We start from the raw sequence: 20,982 nt of genomic DNA on the forward strand, positions 1-20,982 counted from the left end.
AAGTGCTACCACGTCCAGCTATTTTTTGTATTTTTAGTAGAGATGGAGTTTCACCATGTTAGCCAGGCTGGTCTCAAACTCCTCATCTCAAGTGATCCGCCTGCCTTGGCCTCCCAAAGTGCTGGGATTTCAGGCATGAGCCACCGCACCTGGCCCAAAGTGTGCACTTTAAATACGAGTAATGCATTAACTTTAATAATATCTCAATAAAGTGATAAGAAATTGTATCAAAAAAATTGTTGCAAACTCAAGAGCAATACTCAACAGAGCTTCAAAAATGTTATTACTATTATAGAAGTGCTCATTGTACATTTTAAAAAGTCACATTAAGATTAGGGTTCATGTTTATACAAAGCAATAAAACGACAAAACTATAAAAATATTTCATATGAATAAATCATCTTTTTCAGTCATTCTAAGAATTTAGTTAGAAAATAATTAAAATACACGCAAAATCTTTAATGCAAACCCTTGCACAAGTTGGGTACTAAAGAATAATTACGATAAACAACAGTAACATCTTCAAATTTTTTTTACCCTTCAACACTCTAGCAAGAAAAAGTAGATGATGGTTTACACATTAAGGGAAAAAACAAACAGACTCAAATTTCCACTGTTGTCTAAAAGAAGAAATGATTCCTCCTGATCTTTTTCTCTATGAATTGCTGATAATAGAACAAAAGACATAAAGAACCCTATAAAGGCCATTAAACCAATTCTCTTCTTGCTGCTCTCATAAACATGATTAAGATTTTTGCTACATAGCATCCTTACCTAGACCAACTGCCAACATTGTAGGACACTGGCCAGACTCACAGGTGTTACATAATTGGTAGCATTAATTAAAAGTAAATGAAACCTTCAATACCATATTTTCTAAGTTAACTGAAATATATCCTTTTTAGGAAAAAATGACTCCGTTAATTCAAGAAACAGCACATGTACATAACATGACCAAAAAGCTTCTCTAACCCGGTCTCATAGTTAATAAATCAGTTTTGTCTAAAATGAATCAATTTCTCCTTTTCATGATTTGTCAAACTCTTGACAGTACTTAGTAGGATCACCATCTAACACTAGGTATACATGCAAAAATGCCACTATACTTAGCGTTATCAAACAAATGGAATCCATAAGGAGTATGTCTATTGCTCTTTCTGATCCCAGGAAATCAGTATATCTAGAAGACGACAACTCTCAGTACAGAGGAGGGCTAAAAGCAAATGACTCACAAGCATGGCCCACAGTTAATAAAGAAAATATGAAATCTGTCTAGGATTCATGACAGCACACCAAAAAAATGTGAGAAAAGAAGATACTGAAGTTGAGACTAGAATGAGCAAGCAATCAAAACACACACAATGTATGCACTCTAGCTCATACAAATATTACAATTAAAGATTCATTTATTAATTCTACCTCTTGACATTTTTTCTACAGAAATTAAAATGTGGCCATACATTGTACTTAGCACCTTAATTTTTTAAAAATAAGGAAAAGGCTGGGGACTGTGGCTCATGGCTGTAATCCCAGCAATTTGGGAGGCCGAGGCAGGCAAATCACGAGGTCAGGAGATCGAGACCATCCTGGCTAACACGGTGAAACCCTGTGTGACTAATATCAGAGCTGTCTTAATGCTAACACTTATTCCAGTACAAACAGCTCTCGAAACAATCTTTCTTATTCCTAACACCTAACATGGAATGAGTAAATATCTGTTTATAACAACTGAAAGAACTAAATACATCCTTGGGAATTTCACTATAATCAATCATCCTTTTTATTATTATTTTTAACACATGCAAACAAGAGGAAATGCTCTGTACTAATTGTTTTAATATTCTAGAAATCGTACTTTGGAAATTGGTAACTATGAAACCTCTCCCCTCAAAAATACACATGATTTTTTTAGATTACCCTTATTTCTTGATTTAACTACTTTTCAGTCTAAAAAGAAGCTATTCACAACTACAAAATTAAAGACTTCTGAAGATACAGCTTATCTTTTTTTTTTTTGCAATGGAGTTTTGCTCTTGTTGCACAGGCTGATTGGCTCACTACAACCTCTGCCTCCTGCCTCCTGAGTAGCTGCGACTACAGGCATGCATCACCACACCCAGCTAAATTTTGTATTTTTAGTAGAGATGGGGGTTTCACCATATTGGCCAGGCCAGTCTTGAACTCCTGACCTTGTGATCCGCCCGCCTAGGCCTCCCAAAGTGCTGGGATTACAGGCATGACCCACCGCACCTGGCCTAAGAACTTTTTTCATTATTTAAACAACAACAAAAAAGCAAAAACAGAACTCCGACTGGTAAGAGTATTCCTAACCAATTCTACCAAACAGAAGTATTTAAAAAGATTATATATTTACCAGCCCCAAACTTTTACATACAGAACCCAGCGTGTTATTACCAAAGATACATGTAAAGATACTATATATGAAAATTAAGGAAGATTCATGAAGTGTTCCTAAATATACTCACAGAAAGATAGCTGTTAACCTCCACATCATCAGTAATGGTTTGGCGCTCTCCTTTATAGTTAATTTTCCGAAATCTTCTTCGGGATTGTCTGGCAGGAATTTCTCTTTGTAGAATACTATCTTCATTATCTTTGGCATTCTCTACCTGAAACACATGTTCATATTCCTGATTAAATATCAAATTTTTCCATATTATTGACAGTCTATGGAGTCTTAACAGGCTCATAAGGAAGCTTCATTTACTTCTTATAAAAAACTGCCTCAAGAAAACCGTCTGTATAGCACAACGCTCATGAGTTAAAGATTAAAGGTGATGTTATTATAAAGATCTGGAGACCACAGTTTCCGTCCAGGAAACAGTCTCTCTTGTGCATATAAACAGTCTCACATAAATATACATCCTCTAAGCAAAGTCACTTACCAGAAATGAAGGCTGTTAACTACACCTACATATTCAATAATTACAACTTCAGAGTTCCTCTAATTACAAAATGCCTGATTATAAACATATTTTACTTAGCAAACAATCCTGGTTATGCTTTTAGTTAACTGTTAAAAAGTAAAACAAGAAAACTTTATGCAATATTCTTTAATTTTCAACTTAATGCATGACAATAGCCACAAGTAAGGCTGGCATCTTCTAAGTAAGAATAATAAAATGGAAAATTAACATTTGTTAGGAGTTTAAAATAGGCCAGCGTGCATACACATTAAGTACTTAGTTCACACAACAGCCCTGTAAGCAGATATTACTATCTCTACTTTGTAGACAAAGAAAAACCCAAAGATATTAGTGACATTCCAGTCTCACAACAGTGATACTTATTAAAGGTGAGTTGGCAACCTGGGCAACAGAGCAAGACCGCATTTCTACAGGGGTAGAAAAGATAAGCCAGACATGGTGGTGTGCACCTGTAGTACCAGCTACTTAGGAGGCTGAGGTGGGAGGACTGATTGAGCCCAGGAGTTCAAAGCCGCTGTTAGCTATGACTGCACAACTGCACTCCAGCCTGGGCAACAGGACAAAAACCCTGTCTCAAAAAATTTAAAAAAAAATTTTTTTTTAAAGTGAGGACGAATATAGACCTATCTATCTCAACAGCTTATGCCATTGATACAAGACTGCACTGCCTGTCCAATCACAGACTATACCATAATTTTTTAAATTAACTATTTTTATAAAGGTATATTGATATGCGTCAAAAATCTACCTGTATAACTAAGCTCACATCTAATAAATAACAAGTGGTGGTTTTAGTTTTTCCCTATAACTGCTCTTTTTGCTGATGTCAGAGTTCTCGATATTACCAAAAATTTCCTAGGCACCCACCCAAACACAGTGGTGTCCCCTTATCTGAGGGGGATACATTCCAAGATCTCCACTAGATACCTGAAACTGCAGACAGTACCAAATCCTACCTATGCCACGTATTTTTCTGTATTTACAGAACTATGATAAAGTTTAATTTATAAATTAGGCACAGAAGAGATTAATAATAAAATATAATTATAATAATATACTGTAATAAAAGTTATGTGGGGGGGCAGGCGCAGTGGCGAGTGCCAGTAGTCCCTGCTACCAGGGAAGCTAGGGCGAAAGGATCACTTGGGCGCAGGAGTTAACATCCAGCCTGGGCAACACAGTAAGACCCTGCCTCTTAAAAAAAAAAAAAGTTATGTGAATATGGTCTCTCTTTTTTTTTTTTTTTTAACTTTTATTTTAAGTTCAGCAGTACAAGCACAGGTTTATTACGCAGGTAAACTTGTGTCACGGGTTTGTTATACAGATTATTTCAGCACTCAGGTATTAAGCCTAGTGTCTATTAGTTATTTTTCCTGATCCTCTCCCTCCTCCCACCCTCCACCAAAAGGCCCCAGTGTGTGTTGTTCCCCTCTATGCGTCCATGTGTTCTCATCATTTAGCTCCTCTCTCTTTCAACAGTACCACAGTCCTGAAAATGTGGAAAGTGAAACTGCAGATATGGGGGTGTGGGAGACTACTGTATCATATCAACATTCTCAGCACCCCTGCTTGTCTTCCAAATCTTTGGTTCAATTATCTCTCAGATCGTCAATTCTCTATAAATCCCTCCCATAATGCTCTTTCATTCCCATTACCACCTCTTCTTAATTCAAGTCTTAATCACCTCAGTCCCAAACCACAGCAAGAGGTGATCCTGCTGCTTTAGGCATGTTCCTCTCCAATTCTATCCTGCATGGTCAGACAAATCACCTAGATAATAACCATTTCTCAGGTTTCCTGTTCAAAATGCCACAAGGGACTTCTAATGTTGACACCAAATAATTTTAAACTCTTACATTTGATATTCAAAGTCATTATAAACTCCATTCCCAAAATGCTTTTATCACCTTATCTTACACGTATAATCCTGGAAAAGCTGCTCCCTTATTTGCTTTCCCACAAAAATTCTAATTAGATACACAAAATTTCCTAATGATTTCTAAGAGCTGATATCTAATCTGTTCTGTTCAGGTGTGAATTCAAGAATAAGTAGCAACCAACTCAATGTGACTATTCCTGTGCCCCTATATATAAATAACTTATACTATGCCAAGTAACTTATTTCTTCAATTTGGGTTATCATACCCATTCTGTCTTCACATGCTATCATTTAGACACTATCTATCTCAACAGCCATCTCTTCCATAATCACAAAAGATATACCACTCCTCAGACTTCGATTGGCTTATTGTGTATACACACCTAGACTTTTCAAAAATGGGACATGTTCTCTACTGCCTTCAGACCTTTACATATGCAGCTGTCACTTCTGGCTAAAAGCCCATTCTGTCTTTGCCAACATATTTGCCTCCTACCTACATCTTATGACCTAGTTCAACCAATCCCTCCTCTACTCCAGAAAGGTATTACTCCTTCTATAGCACTAAGCATACCAACCTCACTAATAAGATAACAAGTTCTCTAAGGCAGGAACTGTATTATGTAATATTACATTCATCTTTGTTCACCTAATATTCAAGAGATTTGCCAAAATGGGTGTTTAACTAAATTTTCCCTTTTGCTTCAAATACATAGGTCCTTGGAATTATGTATAAGGTCCTCAAAAGGTATACACAAAGCCATATACCAGACACTGTAGTTTATCTCATTTAAGGCTCACAATAACCCTATTACATAGTTACTTTTCCTATTGTATAGGTGGTACAGAGTATCATAAAGTTAATTCACAGGTTGGGAAGGGTGGCTCATGCCTGTAATCCCAGCACTTTGGAAGGCCGAGGCAGGTGAATCATGAGGTCAGGAGTTTAAGACCAGCCCGGCCAAGATGGTGAAACCCCATCTCTACTAAGAGCTACAAAATTAGCCAGGCACGGTGGCAGGCGCTGTAATCTCAGCTGCTCGGGAGGCTGAGGCAGGAGAACTGCTTGAACCCGGGCGGCAGAGGTTGCAGTGAGCAGAGATCATGTCACTGCACTCAAGCCTGGTGATGAGTGAGACCTCATCTCAAAAAAAAAAAAAAAAAAAAAAAAAAAAAAAAGTAAATTCACACAAGTAGGTGAATCAGGACTCAAAACCCAAGTGTGACTAAAAAGTCCAACTTCATATTGCTCTATCCCAAAATATAAAACAGATTATCTACTTTAGGCAAAAGTCCAACATTACATGATTCTTAGGCCTTTTAATATCTACCACTTACTGAGCAATGCAGAGATTTAAACAATAAAGGCTTTACAGAGTAAAAATTAAAGTAAAATAAATTTAGGAAAAGGCTTTCTACATTTCAAAATCTTGGGAAAAGTACCAAATGCAAAGAAAAATCTAATCATGACTTTTATTCCAGGAATATAAAGAATTAAATGCCCTTAACAAAGTTCCCACTGAATATAACTGAATTGTGGTATTTAAAACATTAAAGCCTGCATTAAAAACAATGTTAAGATTTTTAAAAAATAAAACCACAAACACAACTGAAATGGCACAAAAGGTGCAGAATCCAAAGGCCAAGAATGATGTGAAAGCAAAAATAGTTGAACTTGGGAAACCAATAAAGTCCTTGATCCACCAGACAGTTTCTGTTAAACTCTAAAGATTTTTCACTCTGATGTTTGCAGGGAGTGAGAGAGACAAGAGATGAAACAAGAGACTCTATCAAAGTTGAGGAATCTAATAGAAACCTACTCATAAAGCTCATCCCAAACAGCTACACCCTCATTACAAGGGTAAGCAAGGTATAAGCAGAAGGAGACAGGAAGAAAACTTGCCTGGCACTGGGAAAAGGGGAAGAGGGGAAGCAACTAAACAAAAAGTGCCTTCCCCTGAGAATTCAAAACCACAAGCTATCCCTCATGCAGATCTGTAGTTTGAATTCATAATACCTCAAGCGTGCAAGTAAACTGAAAGACATTCAGCACTATTAATATACAATAGCAGAAACAACAAATGCAAAACTTCCTTACAAAAATGCAGGGTTTTTTTTCTTTTGAAATGGAGTTTTGCTCCTGTCACCCAGACTGGTGTGCAATGGTGCAGTCTCGGCCCACTGCAACCTCCACCTCCCAGGTTCAAGTGATTCTCCTGCCCCAGGCTCCCAAGTAGATGGGATTACAGGCATGCACCACCATGCCCAGCTAAATTTTGTATTTTTAGTAGAGATGGCGTTTCACCATGTTGGCCAGGCTGATCTCAAACTCCTGACCTCAGGTGATCCACCCACCTCAGCCTCTCAAAGTGCTGGGATTACAGGTGTGAGCCACCGTACCAGGTCAACAAAAATGCAACTTTAACATAAACCTCAAAGTATTACCGTGCCTAAAGTTCCAAGACATATGAACTCATAGACAAACATAAAAAAATCCCAGCTACATCAAAATCATGTGAGGAAGCAAGACATAATTAAAAATAATAAACCCCCCAAAAAGCAGAATGACACTTGCAAACACTCCAATATACCGAAAGTATTAGAGAACAGAAAGCCAAAATTTAAAAACTTTCAAACAAAAGAAAACTTGAAAATGAGCCAGAGATGATAAACAGCAACCAAGCAGGTGAGGCTTGACCAGGACAAAAAGCCCTAAGTGCCCTCCTCCCCATTGCCAGGCTAGCAAGCAGTGAGGAACAACCAATAGCAATCTACATTTGCAGGAGAGATGAGAACATGAAGAGACCCTGCTGAAGCACAAGAGCACAGAGAAGGCCTAAAACTGAGTGGAGCAGGAACACTGACTGAGAAAAATCTTCCAGCAAACTCAAGGACAAAGTAACAATAAACAAATCTGAAACCACTGGTGCACTGAAGGCAACCATAACAGCAAGAGAATCCAAACCTAGCTCAACTCCAGCAGAAATGCGTTCATCTCTAGGCTTAAAAGCCATAGCCCTATACCCAATGCCTAACATTAAATCCAAAATTATAACTCACATAAAAAAGGAAAGGTAAAACAACACAAAACAAAAAACAAAACAAACAAACAAACAAAAAACACTGCCAAGAGACAAAGTAATCAACAGAGCAGTCTACAAAAATCAGAGTGGATCCAGATGCTGGAACTACCAGACAGAATTTCAACCAACTATGACTAAATACGTTATAGGTTCACTGGAAAAGGTACAGACAACACACACAGATGGAGAATTTTAGCAGATAAAAGAAAAATATAAAAGTAAAATGAAAATGTTAGAAACAAAAGATATAGTAATAGAGATGAAGAATGTCTTTGACATGCTCATTGGCAGACTCAACACAATTGAGTTAAGATCAATGAAATTAAACATAGGACAATAAAATTACCAAAGAGAGAGAGGAAAAGAGTTAAATAAGAAAAATGAAGGAATTGAATGGCATACTAAGATGCAACTAAAAAGGGAGTTAGTATAGTAAACTGGGAAGATAAATCCAGAAGATTTACTCAACATACAGCACAAAGTCATCATGAAGAGGTGAAAAATAAGAAAGCTAAGAATATACAATACAGATGAAAGGTTGAAAAAAAAAGTTCAAGAAAGTGACAGAACAAGACAATATTTAAGAAAAAAAAGAATTTTTGATGCCCAAAGCAGTCCAAAAAATCCAAAACAGGATAATGAAAAACCACGATACCAAATTACAAAGAAAACACAAACAGAAGACTTTTAATGCAGCCAGAGAGAAAAGAGAGATCAGGAAGGCAATTAGATTAACGTCTGACTCCTCAAAAAACAATGAATGTAAAAAAATAGAATGTATTAATTGTGTTAATAAAAAATAATTCTCCTCCTAAAATTGTATTAATGGCAAAACAATCCTCCAAGAATGAAGAAAAATAAAGTTATTTTCAGAGAAAAAAGAAAACAATACCTGAGATACTTAACAACAAAAGATCTTCAGGAAAGAATTTTTAATGGGTGTACTTTAAACATAACACAAGTGTTACCATTAGGACGGTCTCATATACAAGAAAGAATTAAAAGCAAAAAATATTAAATACGTGGTTAAATAGGAATAAATAATGACTGCATAAAACAGTAAGGCAAAATTTACAGAATACACAAAGCTAAAATACTGGACAATAGGAATTACATTTGGATACTAGCATTAAACTCTTATCAGTTTAGCTACTTGTTAGCCTCAGCTGTTTTTAAGTAGGATTTTTTTTTTCTTGTTTTTACACATAATCTCACTCTTGTTGCCCAGGCTGGAGTGCAGTGGCACAATCTTGGCTCACTGCAACCTCCACGTCCCGGGTTCAAGTGATTCTCCAGCCTCAGCCTTCCGAGTAGCTAGGATTACAGGTGCCCACCACACCTGGCTAAGTTTTGTATTTTCAGTAGAAATGGTGTTTCACCGTGATCCACCAGCCTTGGACTCCCAAAGTTTTGGACTCCCAAATCTTTGGACTCCCAAAGATTACAGGAGGGAGCAATTGTGCCTGGCCTAAGTAGGAATTTTAAAATAGTCAGAATTAGCACTAAAAGAAGAGACCATTTCTCCAAGAGTATGGTGGGGAGGAGAGGAAGGAAAAAAGAACTTAAAATAAAGGAGGGCAAAAAAAAAAAGGGGGGGAAAAAACAAGAACAAATACAAAGCACATAACGTGGTGGAAGTAAATTCAGACCTATCAGCAATGACAATGAATACAAATAGAAGAGTCTTTCCAGGTAAAAAAGAATCTCATGTCAAGACCCCAAGTATTAAGATTCACAGAATCCTGATACTTCTGAGAGAAGCCCAATAATTTTAAATATTTCTCTGCTTTCTGGTGAAGGAAATCCCAATCTAATACATTTCTTGGTGTCCACACCCGCTATAAATCATTAACTTAACAAAGGTTTGTTATCCTTTTAGTGGGGAAATGGCACCTACTTACTATCATCATAATCTGAGCTCTGTAACCACTAGGAATGGTTTAACTGCTTGGATATCGCTGCTTCTAAGCTTTTGCAATGAACAACCCTAGGAAACACATTTTTCTTCTTAAGGTGAAAAAATTTGGTAAATACTTTTAAGAGACAAAAATAGTCATGTGTCGATGCTGACATTTCCTACTGACGTTTTAGACTGGAGTTTTTCTTAACATCTTTAATTTTACACAACTCTTATGCTAAAATAAAAATCTTGATTACTAATGACATTTATTTATGGATCTATTAGTTATATTAACTATAATTATAATTATAAATTTCAATTATTTCCAATTAAATGTATCATAATATATAGAATTTTTCATAATTTATACATAAATATTACCCATACATATATAATTGCTTTAAATTGACAAAATCAACATTACCACTAACATCCTGGTTCCATCATCCTGGATACTAATTTGAATACTAATATTTATATATGTATAGATTTATGTATATGTGTTATGTTAAATTAATTATAATTAGTTACATATAATGGGCATCTATACACACACATATACAGCCATGTGTCACTTAAACGATAAGGATACATTCTGAGGAATTAGTTGTTAGGCAAGTTTGTCATTGTGTGAACATCATAGAGTGCACTTACACATACACAGTACAGCCTACTACTTATCTAGGCTATATAGTATGGCCTATTGCTCCCAAGCTACCAACCTGTAAAGCATGTTACTATACTGAACACCGCAGGCAATTATAACACAATGTTAAGTATCTGTGTATCGAAACACAGAAAAGATACAGTAAAAACACAGTATTATAATTTTATGGAACCATTGTCATACATGTGATCGGTCATAACCAAAACATTGCTCTGCAGTGCATGACTGTACAGAAAACTGTAAAAAGACCACTAGTAGGCTGGGCTCAGTGGTTCATGCCTGTAATCCCAGCACTTTAGGAGGCTGAGGTGGGTGGATCACCTGAGGTCAGGAGTTTGAGGCTAGCCTGACCAACATGGTCAAACCGCATTTCTACTAAGAATATAAAAATTAGCTGGGAGTGGTGGCGTGTGCCTGTAATCTCAGCTACTCGGGAGGCTGAGGTAGGAGAATCACTTGAACCCAGGAGGTGGAGGTTGCAGTGAGCTGAGATCATGCCATTGCACTCCCGCCTGGGCGACAGATCGAGACTCCGTCTGAAAAATAATAATAATATTTTAAAAAGACCACTAGTAACACCAACAATGAGGCAACTGGCTCTTTCTGTGCTAGGGGACATACTACATTAGGAATGTACAGGTAAAATACTGTCTCTTAAAGTCACCAGAAATAATAATTATTCATGGAACTACACCAAAATTTTACATATATTAAAATCATGTATTTTGTTTTTTGGGGGAAAGAGTAAATATTTTCTCCTTTTGAATTGTTTTTAGTATATAAAAATATTTACATGGCTCCCCTAAAATTGCTCTTCTTTCTCAGGTTTCTTCTAGTTCTCCTTGCTTTTTTATTCTTTTAAATGGCACAAAATGCAAAACACAAAATAAACACTATACCTGATGGTATATTTCACTGGGATTTCATTATATTCATAGGGTAAACTAACAAAAAGTAATATTCTTATTCTGGTAACTCCATACCTAAGAACATGGCATCTCTTTTTTTGCTCAAGTTTAATTTTTTTTATTTCAGGGGTATTTAAATACATTGTTTCTGCACATTTGTTAAGTTTAATCTTAAGTGTTTTGTTTGTTGGTTTTATAGATGGAGTCTATGTTGCCCAGGCTGGAGTGCAGTGGTTATTCACAGACAGGAATAATGGGGACTACAGACGTGTGTCACGACACCCAGCTTAAGTATTTTTCATACAGTTTTTGTAAATGTATTCTTCTTCCCTTATGTGACATATGTTACAGATCAATTCCTTTATCCCTATTTAAAAAATATTCTGGGATTACGATGGGAATTGCACTAAATTTTAGACAAATTTTGAGATAATTTATATCTTAAAAATATTGTCTCAACTGATTTAAAGAAGATCTAAAAACAACTTTTTATGGTTTTCTGTGTAAAGGTCTCCTACAACTTTTTTTTAGATTTAATCTGATGTATATAGATGGTTTTGATGTTCATAAATGGTATGTCTATAAAATTCAATTTTCTACTTGCTTGTAAGGAGAAATACAGTTGATTTTTATGTATGAACAAGTATCCAACGACCTTGCTGAAATGACATAAATTTCAAAAGTTCACACTTAGGTTATTTGGGGTTTTCTACATATAAATTATGTCATCTGTAAATCACAGTTTTATATTTTTTTCCAATCTCTTTCTTCCCCTGCCTAAATGCATCTCCTAGCCAATAGTTTTGGTATGGTGAGCTTTCTTCATATAACCCCAAATGTTGGGAGAAAGTTTTCAATGTTTATTATAGGGTTTCTGCAGGTAACAATTAACGTTATAAAAGTTTCATTCTCTTCCTAGCTTGCTAAAAGCTTTTAAAATCATGAATGGGTTTTGATTATCAAGAGCTTTTTCTGCATCTACAGAAATTATTACCCGATTTTTTTTCTCTAATTATATCAATGTAGTGAATCCCATATATTTTCAAATGCTAAATCAACTTGTGATTCTGGAACTAAATTCAATGTAGTCATGTTGTTTTATCCTTTGTATGTACACTGAGATTCAACTACCTAAAATATTTAGACTTTAACATTTATTTTTATTTAAAAATACTAACCTATAATACTGCTTTTGTATAATGCCCTTGTTAGGCTGTTATAAAAATTATAATAGGCTCATAAAATAAGGCAAAGAAGTTAATATATATATATTTTTTTCCTGTTAGATGCTCAGTATTATTTCTTCTTTAAATGTTTGGAAAAATTTACCAGTGAAGTCACATGGGTCTGAATTTCTAAATGAAAATGTTTATAATTACAGATTCACTTTCTCTGCAGATCTTCTATTTGTGTGTGTATGTGCTACTTTGGTGATTTTTTTTTAAAGGAATTTGACTAAAACTTCAAACTTACTAGCTTTAAGCTTTCCATACCATCTCCCTTATTAGCATTTTAAAAATGTTTGCTTGATCATAGTAGTGAATCCTTTTTCATTCCTGATACTGATCGTATGGCATGTTTTATTTTTGATTATCTCTGACAGGGGTTTATCAATTTCCTTAGTCTTTTCTGAGACTCAATCTTGTCCTTTGTCAATCCTCATTATCCTAAGTTTGCTTTTATGCCATTGATATTTATTTTTATATTGATCTTTATTATTTCTTGGCTTGTGATTTCTATTCATATACTGCTCTTTTAATTTCCTGACATGAACACTTTACTGTTAGCCTTTGCTCTTATACTACTAGGGCTTAAATTTCACAACAAGAAAGGCTTACACTGAATTCTACACATTTTAATAGGTCATATTTATTCATTTAAAATATTTTCTAATTTTCTAAGTAATTCTCTTTTACAAGCAATGTAGAGCATACGCCTGAATTTCAGAATTTGTATTTTTTTCTAGCTGTGTTTTTATAATTGGTTTTTAAATTAATTTCATGGTGGTCAGAAACTATAAAATTTCAAATACTGAAATTTTGAGACTTGCTTCATGTCTCAGTATATGGTCAAATTTAAAAAACATTCCAAGCACACCTGAAAAGTAGGCACACTCTGTTGTTGATAGGTATAGTGTTCCCTGTATGTCTCTTAGGTAAAATGTGTACATGATGAGGTTCAAATCCTCAATATCCTTAACTGATCTGTGGTGGTGGTTTTGTCAGTTACTTTGGAGGTATATTAAAATCTCTCGGTCAGGCACAGTGGCTCATGCCTGTAATCCCAGCACTTTGGGAGGCCGAGGCAAGAGGATTACCTCAGGTCTGGAGTTCAAAACCAGCCTGGCCAACATGGCGAAACACTATCTCTACTAAAAATACAAAAATTAGCTGGTTGTGGTGGGGCAACCTGTAATCCCAGTTACTTGGGAGGCTGAGGCAGGAGAATCACTTAAGCCTGGGAGGCAGAGGTTGCAGTGAGCTGAGATTGTGCCACTGCATTACAGCTTAGATGATAGAGCAAAATTCCATCACAAAAAAAACCTAAAAATAAAAATCTCCCACTGTGATTGTGAGTTTCTCTAGTTCTGATTTTACTAAGGACAATTTTTGTTTTATATATTTTGAAGGCATGTAAAGCTTCAGGATTGTGTAACCTTGATACAATTAACCTTTTATCACTATACAGTACCATTCTTACATGAAATAATGCTTCTTGCCTACAAGTATACTTTGGGCCAGGCATAGTGGCTCACACCTATAAGTCCAACACTTGGGGAGGTTGAGGTGGGAGGACTGCTTGAGGTTAAGAGTTCGAGATCAGCCTGTGAAACATAGCAAGGCTGTCTCTACAACAACAACAACAACAACAACAACAACAAATAATTAGCTGGTATGGTGGGATGCATCTGTAGTCCCAGCTACTTGAGAGGCTGAGGAGAGAGGCTCACTTGAGCCCAGGAGTTCAAGGCTGCAGTGAGCTACTGCACTACTGCACTCCACTCTGGGCAAGGTTCTGTTTCTTTAAAAAAAAAAAAAAAAAAAAAGAAGTTAAAACAAGGAGATTACTTTATAATGTGTCAGATTAAGATGACTAACTTATCAGGCGATCAAGAATGTGTTCAGTAACAGACATTTCCAATCACCAGTGGAGTTATTCAAATCTGTACAAACAGACAAAACCATTTGACCAGTCATTTTTAACAATTCTGAAAAATTTCACCTATTTTGGATTGTTTTCTCCTATAACTCATAAAGCATTTAAAATTATATCAATAAATTAAATTTTTGAAATTTAAAAACTACCAGCCATAAATATATGTACTTGATGTGACTTTTTATTTTATATACTTGTTTTTCTGAAATAGTGAAGAATAAATTGGAGATATAATGCTTCTTGAACCCAAAATATGTCAACATGTATTTGCTAACAATAAGGACTTTGTCTTACAGAACCACAATATGGTTATCAAACTCAGGGAATTTGATATTATCCAATCTGCAGTCCATATTTTGAATTTATCGATTGCACCAACGTCATTTATAGCTATGCCTATGATTTCTCCTTTTCTTCCTCCTTGTATGAAAATATTACATAAAGTACGCAAAATAAGCACTAAAACAGGACGTATAACACTGAAGTAAAAGCAGTATTTCTTTTGCATACAGTATGAGAAATACAAAATACAACTAAAAAGTGAGAAAAATCAATACTGCCTGGGCAGTTTCCTTGCCATGTTCCTCAATACATACATTTAAAAGAAAGAATTCTGAGGCTCTAATAGGAATCCCATATATTCAGTGCTTAAAGAAAACAAATTTGAAACAATACATACTCCATCCTTGAACAAACTTGAATTCAAGAAAGATTTACTGAATACTTACTATGCAGGCAGCACTCTGCAATACTCTGGGAGATACAATAAGACATAATCTTTGCCCTGTAAGAGCTTAAAATCCAGTTGCTCACATAAAATTAGGGATAGTGAGTTCATGGTTATACAGACGATCCAGTTTAGGAAAGAGAAAACAAAATATTTGAAGATATCTGACTATAGCACCACAAAATGGAAAAGTAGTTTAGTTTTGAGCCCTTACACTAAAATGCTTCATTAAGAATTCAATTTCTCTTCTCGACAGTCCAAATCTAATCAGATGACATGGTCATCTACATGAGATCCTAGCAGGACAATGAGTCCACTGAGTATATTCTATTTTCTAGTAAGGTCATCTTAGAACAAGGTAAAAGCAAGCTGTGTTCTTGATTCTTCTAATACTTAAAAAAAAAAAAAAAAAAAAACCAACCAAACAAAAACCATATTCTAAAGTTAGATCAACTACTTAGCTCTTTTAAGAAAAAATAAAGAATTATTCCTTAAATACACCCTTAAATAAAAACTTATCTCAAATAATTAAAAAGTGAAAATACTAAGACCATTTCTTACTTGGATCTAATCATATGTCTTTTTGCTTTTCTCTGCTTCATTCTCTCTAGTCTTGGGCACAGACTACAGAATTCAAAGTTTATGGAAAAAGTGAAATTGAATGGGAAAGAAGAAATCACTTGAGGCTGGCCGCAGTGGCTCACGCCTGTAATCTCAGCACTTTGGGAGGCCGAGGCAGGTGGATCACCTGAGGTCAGGAGTTCGAGACCAGCCTGGCCAACATGGTGAAACCCCCATCTGTACTAAAAAATACAAAACCTAGCTGGGCATGGTGCCAGGTGCCTGTAATCCCAGCTACTCAGGAGGCTAAGGTAGGAAAATTGCTTACATCCGGGAGGTGGAGGTTGCAGTGAGCCAAGATTGCACTACTGCACTCCAGCCTGGGCACCAAGAATAAAACTCTGTCTCAAAAAAAAAAAAAAAAAAAGTCACTTGAAAACTCATGGCCCCCTTTTAAAAATTTTTAGTTTTCTGGTAGAAGGGGTAAAAAACACCAAATCTGCAAATTATATATAAGTGTATTATGTTTCACACTCTCTTGAGGATCAAAAAAAGTCTGAATAGACAGAAACAGATAAACTTGGTAGATGGTTCTGACGCTACTTGATAAAATCTCTAAAAGGTCACAGTAATAAAACCTCCTTAAGCATTTAAAGCCTACTACATTTAAAGTTAAAACTGAAGCATATCAAAAACAATTCAGCATTCTTTAAAGTTCTTACCACAATCATTTCTGAAGGCTCTAATACAAGACAATCACATCCTCTTTTTCCTCCAAACTGCTTACCAAAACTATAAAAACAGAAAAACAATTTCTTTAGCAAAGGTTATTAATAAAATATATCAATATAGGAAAAAAAAGCAACAAAAAAAGCCCTGAGATGTTAGCCAAGAAATTCTGATCCTGTCACTTAAATATTAAGATTTTCTAAAAAAGAAAGAAAAAAAAAAGAAAACTTTCTCAATTTCCCAGACATAACAGATCTCAATATAATACTACATGAAAATTCTTTTTAAACTTCTGCCTTTAACTAGTCCCTAAAATTAGTTATAAAAGATACCGATCTAATCTTAAATTTTTAACATCTGTCAATATATGTTGAACAAAGGAAAAAAATACACTTAATAAAAATCTAATAAAAGTGATAACCTGATTAGGCAATGTTTTATAAAAGTAAATTATTATTATCTTTTGGGAGCAGTATTAAGACAACAGATATTAAAAATAAAAAAACCTTAAAAGATATTCACACTTGAGTAGTCTCTTGGTATCCAACTGGCATTGGTTCCAGAATCCCCAAGGATACAAAAATCTACCAATGCTCAAGTGCCTAACATAAAATGATATAGCATTTGCATATAACCTATGTACATCCTCCCATATGCTTTAAATCAACTTGAGATTTTTAATAATACCTAATACAGGGGAAATGCTACATAAATAGTTGTTATACTTTATTGCTTAGGGAATAACGACAAAACAAGTCAATATATGCTTAGTAGAGATGCAACTATTCATCTTTTTTTTTTTTTTTTCCAGGATCAGCAGTTGCTTGAATTAATGGACGTGAAACCCACGGACATGAAGTGCCAACTATATATAAAGAAATGTAGTTAGATACAAAGATGACTTTTTAAAAGAAAGTGTTGGAGCCACAGCTCTTTGGAAAAAACTAAAGCTGGACCAGTACTAAAATAAAATGTTTTTTATATTCTTGGTCTGAGAAAGATTTCTCAGCATATTAAAAAAGAAAGCAACCACAGAGAAAAAGATAGGTTTTCATTTTAAAAGATAACCTGAATTTTTTTTAATGGAGAATAAAAAAAAAACCCTGTCAACTATACCAAGACACAAATGACTTACATATGAAATATACAGAGTGCACTTAAAATAATGATAAAGCAACCAAAAATATCATTATATGAAAATTTATGAAATTATGAAATTTCATATTTCACTATGAAAATTTAGTGCCAGTGTCAGTTAATAAATAAAATATATAAATATTACTCCAAAATAACCAAACAGAAAAAAAAACATTAATTATTCAAACAAAAGAAAATACCAAAAAAAATCTAATAAATAAATAAACCATTTATAAAGAAAATTATACAACTTCACTGATGGGCTAGAAACAAGGCTTAAAGTAACATAGCATATACTTCTATGGGAAGGCTAAATATTTAAAAATGTCAATTTCCCAAAGGATAAGGTTCTACACAAATAATAGTTAATAACAAAATTCTAATCAAAATCCAAACAAAGTAACTTTTGAACATAACCAAAAAACCACTTATGTTTTTTGAGACAGCGTCTCACTCTGTGATCATCCAGGCTGCAGTGCAGTGGTGCAATCACGGCTCACTGTAGCCTCGACATCCCTGGGCTCAGGTGATCTTACCATATCAGGCCCAAGTAGCTGGGACTACAGGCAAGCACTACCATGCCTGGCAAATTTTTTAAATTTTTTGTAGAGTCAGGGGTTTCGTCATTTTCACTATGCTGGTCTTGAACTCCTGGGCTCAAGCAATCCACCCACCTTGGCCTCACAAAGTGCTAGGATTACAGGCGTGAGCCACTGCACCAGGCCTCACTTGTATTTTCTTAAGCAGAAGATCTTTATCTTTTGTTTCCCCAAATTCTTGTATCACCTAATACATTTAAAAAAGCAAATCTGTAAAAGTTTGCTTTCATGCAAGATGGAATAACAGGGACTGGGTTTACTCTCCCACCTGAGGACAAAAACAGAAAACAAAACAAAATATATAAAACAACAATTTCAAGACACCAAAAAAAGGCAGGGCAGGGCTGTAATTCCTGAGGTAGGAAACAAAAAACTAAGATGACTCTTACAATACACCATTTTACCACCTACAGGCAAGCTCTAGGCTACAATGCAAGAATAGAGAAGCCTAACACAGCCTGACAATTTTGGTGAGTTGAAAAGCTAAGCGTTTTGGGGTGTCAATGACAGGGGAAAGATGCTTAGAATTTGCAAGGCAGTGTTCCTGAAAAGAGGGAGCAGCAAAGAGAAAGGGGGAGAGAGAGAACAAGATTGTGCCCAACAGTATGCAGGAGCGTTTGTGTGCATATATGCTTTGAAGAAAGGTCCTCTTGAGTCTATGAGTGAGTACTGTGGATATGTGAGAACAAACCTAAGAGTCACAGAGGAAAGACGACATAATACATGGGGTTCTAGGTAGGGTCCTCAGGAATGTATTTCCTTAGTAACAAAATAAATTAGTCCCACACTAAAGGGCTGAACTTGTGCGAACACATTTAAAAGATAAAGCTAAAAATAATCAAATAGATTCCAATTAGCTAGATTATATGTTACAACAAAACCCAATACTACCTAAAGAGATGCAAAAGCTGGAACCCAGTGACATAAAATTCACAATGACATCAATAAAGAAACAAGCAACAACAACAAACCAGGTATGCAAAGAAACAGGAAAATATAATCCATAACCAAGAGAAAAATCAATCAATAAAAACAGACCCAGAACTATCAGAAGTATGGAAATCAACAGACAACAGTATTATAACAGCTATTTCTATGTATGTTTCATATGTTAAAGAAAGTAACAATAAATACGACCACAAGAGAGAGATATAAAAAAGACCTAATGCAATGTTCTATCAAATCACATATGCAGACACATAAGGTCTGTTTGTTCCATTTACTAGTAATGTTAAGATTGGTGAGTAGCTTCAGACAGTGTCAACTTGATCCACCGTTTATAAAGTTTCCTCTCAATTTTCCATCTATTAGTTTCAGCATTTTTTTTATCAGTATGTAGAGTGAAAGTGTTATTAGGGCTATTAAAATACATATTTTATATTTTGATCATTATTTCTGAATGTATTAGCTGTGGGGCACTAATATAAAGAAAAACTCTCAACTATTTGAGTTCCTAGAACTACTGTTTATATAAAGTGAATTCACTGTATATAAAGTGAATCCTAGAAAAAAGGTTCAGAAATATATTAATTTAGCAAGATTGAAGAATACAAGCACAATACCCAAAAATCAATTGTTTCATTGTATATTAGCAACAATCAGAAAATAAAATCTTTTGACTCCATTAAAAATAGAATAAAAATGATACATTTATCAAAATACATACAAGACTTCTACAAAGCTACAAATTTAAAAACTATGAAACAATGCTGAGAAAAATTGAAAAAGACCTGATTAAAAAGAGATGTATCTTGTTTATGCATTAAAATGGCAATTCTCTCCAAATGTTCTACAAATTCAATACAACCACACTAAAAATCCCAGAAAGTCGTCTTGGAGGACTGACATAATGACCCTAAAATTTACATGGAAATGTAAAGAGCCTAAAATAGCTCAAACTACTTTGGAAAATAAGAACAAAATTGAAATATTTATAGTATCAGATTTGACACACTATTAAAGCTAGAATACTCAAGACAATGGTACTTGGTATTTGGTGGTATTTGATCAACTTATAGATCAATAAAACAGGATAGAGAGAACAAAAGGAGACCTGATTTTTGGCAAAGGTACCAAAAGAATTCAATGGCGTAAGATAATCTTCTCTATAAATGGTGGGGAACAACCAGATACCAATACAGAAGAAACAAACGCAGTGGGGAATGGAGCTCTTAATATAACACCATAAACAAACATTAATTATAAGTGGATCAGAGCCGGGCATAGTGGCTCACGCCTGTAATCCCAGCACTTTGGGAGGCAGAGGCTAGCAGATAGCTTGAGCTCAGGAGTTCGAGATCAGCCTGGCCAACATGGCGAAACTTCGTCTCTACAAAAAACAAAAAAATCAGCCCGACATGATGGTGCATGCCTGTAGTCCCAGTTACTTGGGAGGATGAGGCAGGAGAATCACTTGTGCCTGGGAGGTCCAGGCTGCAGTGAGCCATAAGCATGAGCCATAAGCATGAGACTCTGTCTCAAAAAAGAAAAAAAAAAAAAAAAGGATCAAGGACACAAATTTAAAAATTAAAACTAAAATATAATAACAATAAAATTTTTGTACATGCCCTATATCAGAAAGTTCCCTTCTGTATGTCTAGTTGATTCAAATACTTTATCCTGAATGAGTTTTAGATTTTTCCCAGATGCGTTTTTTTTTTCTGCATTTACTGAAAGGATCATGTGGTT

The 20,982-nt window shown here is 35.1% G+C and overlaps 1 protein-coding gene across 15 annotated transcripts in view; it reads right to left on the reverse strand.

Moving 5' to 3' along the window:
- RAPGEF6 (Rap guanine nucleotide exchange factor 6) overlaps positions 1–20,982 on the reverse strand; it is a 211,261-nt gene that overhangs the window by 122,843 nt on the left and 67,436 nt on the right. For 13 of the 15 annotated variants that reach the window (XM_031666770.1, XM_031666773.1, XM_031666768.1 and 10 more), the window contains exons 5-6: positions 16,552–16,621; positions 2,487–2,630 (exon numbers count right to left, since the gene is read on the reverse strand). In XM_031666770.1, the coding sequence (XP_031522630.1) occupies positions 2,487–2,630; positions 16,552–16,621 (214 nt within the window). Of the gene's footprint in view, positions 1–2,486; positions 2,631–16,551; positions 16,622–18,369; positions 20,581–20,982 lie in introns of those variants that run through there. The other 2 variants (XM_031666777.1, XM_031666774.1) reach the window with 2 other exon arrangements.

Source organism: Papio anubis, chromosome 5, assembly GCF_008728515.1.
Source record: "Papio anubis isolate 15944 chromosome 5, Panubis1.0, whole genome shotgun sequence".
NCBI lineage: Eukaryota > Metazoa > Chordata > Mammalia > Primates > Cercopithecidae > Papio > Papio anubis.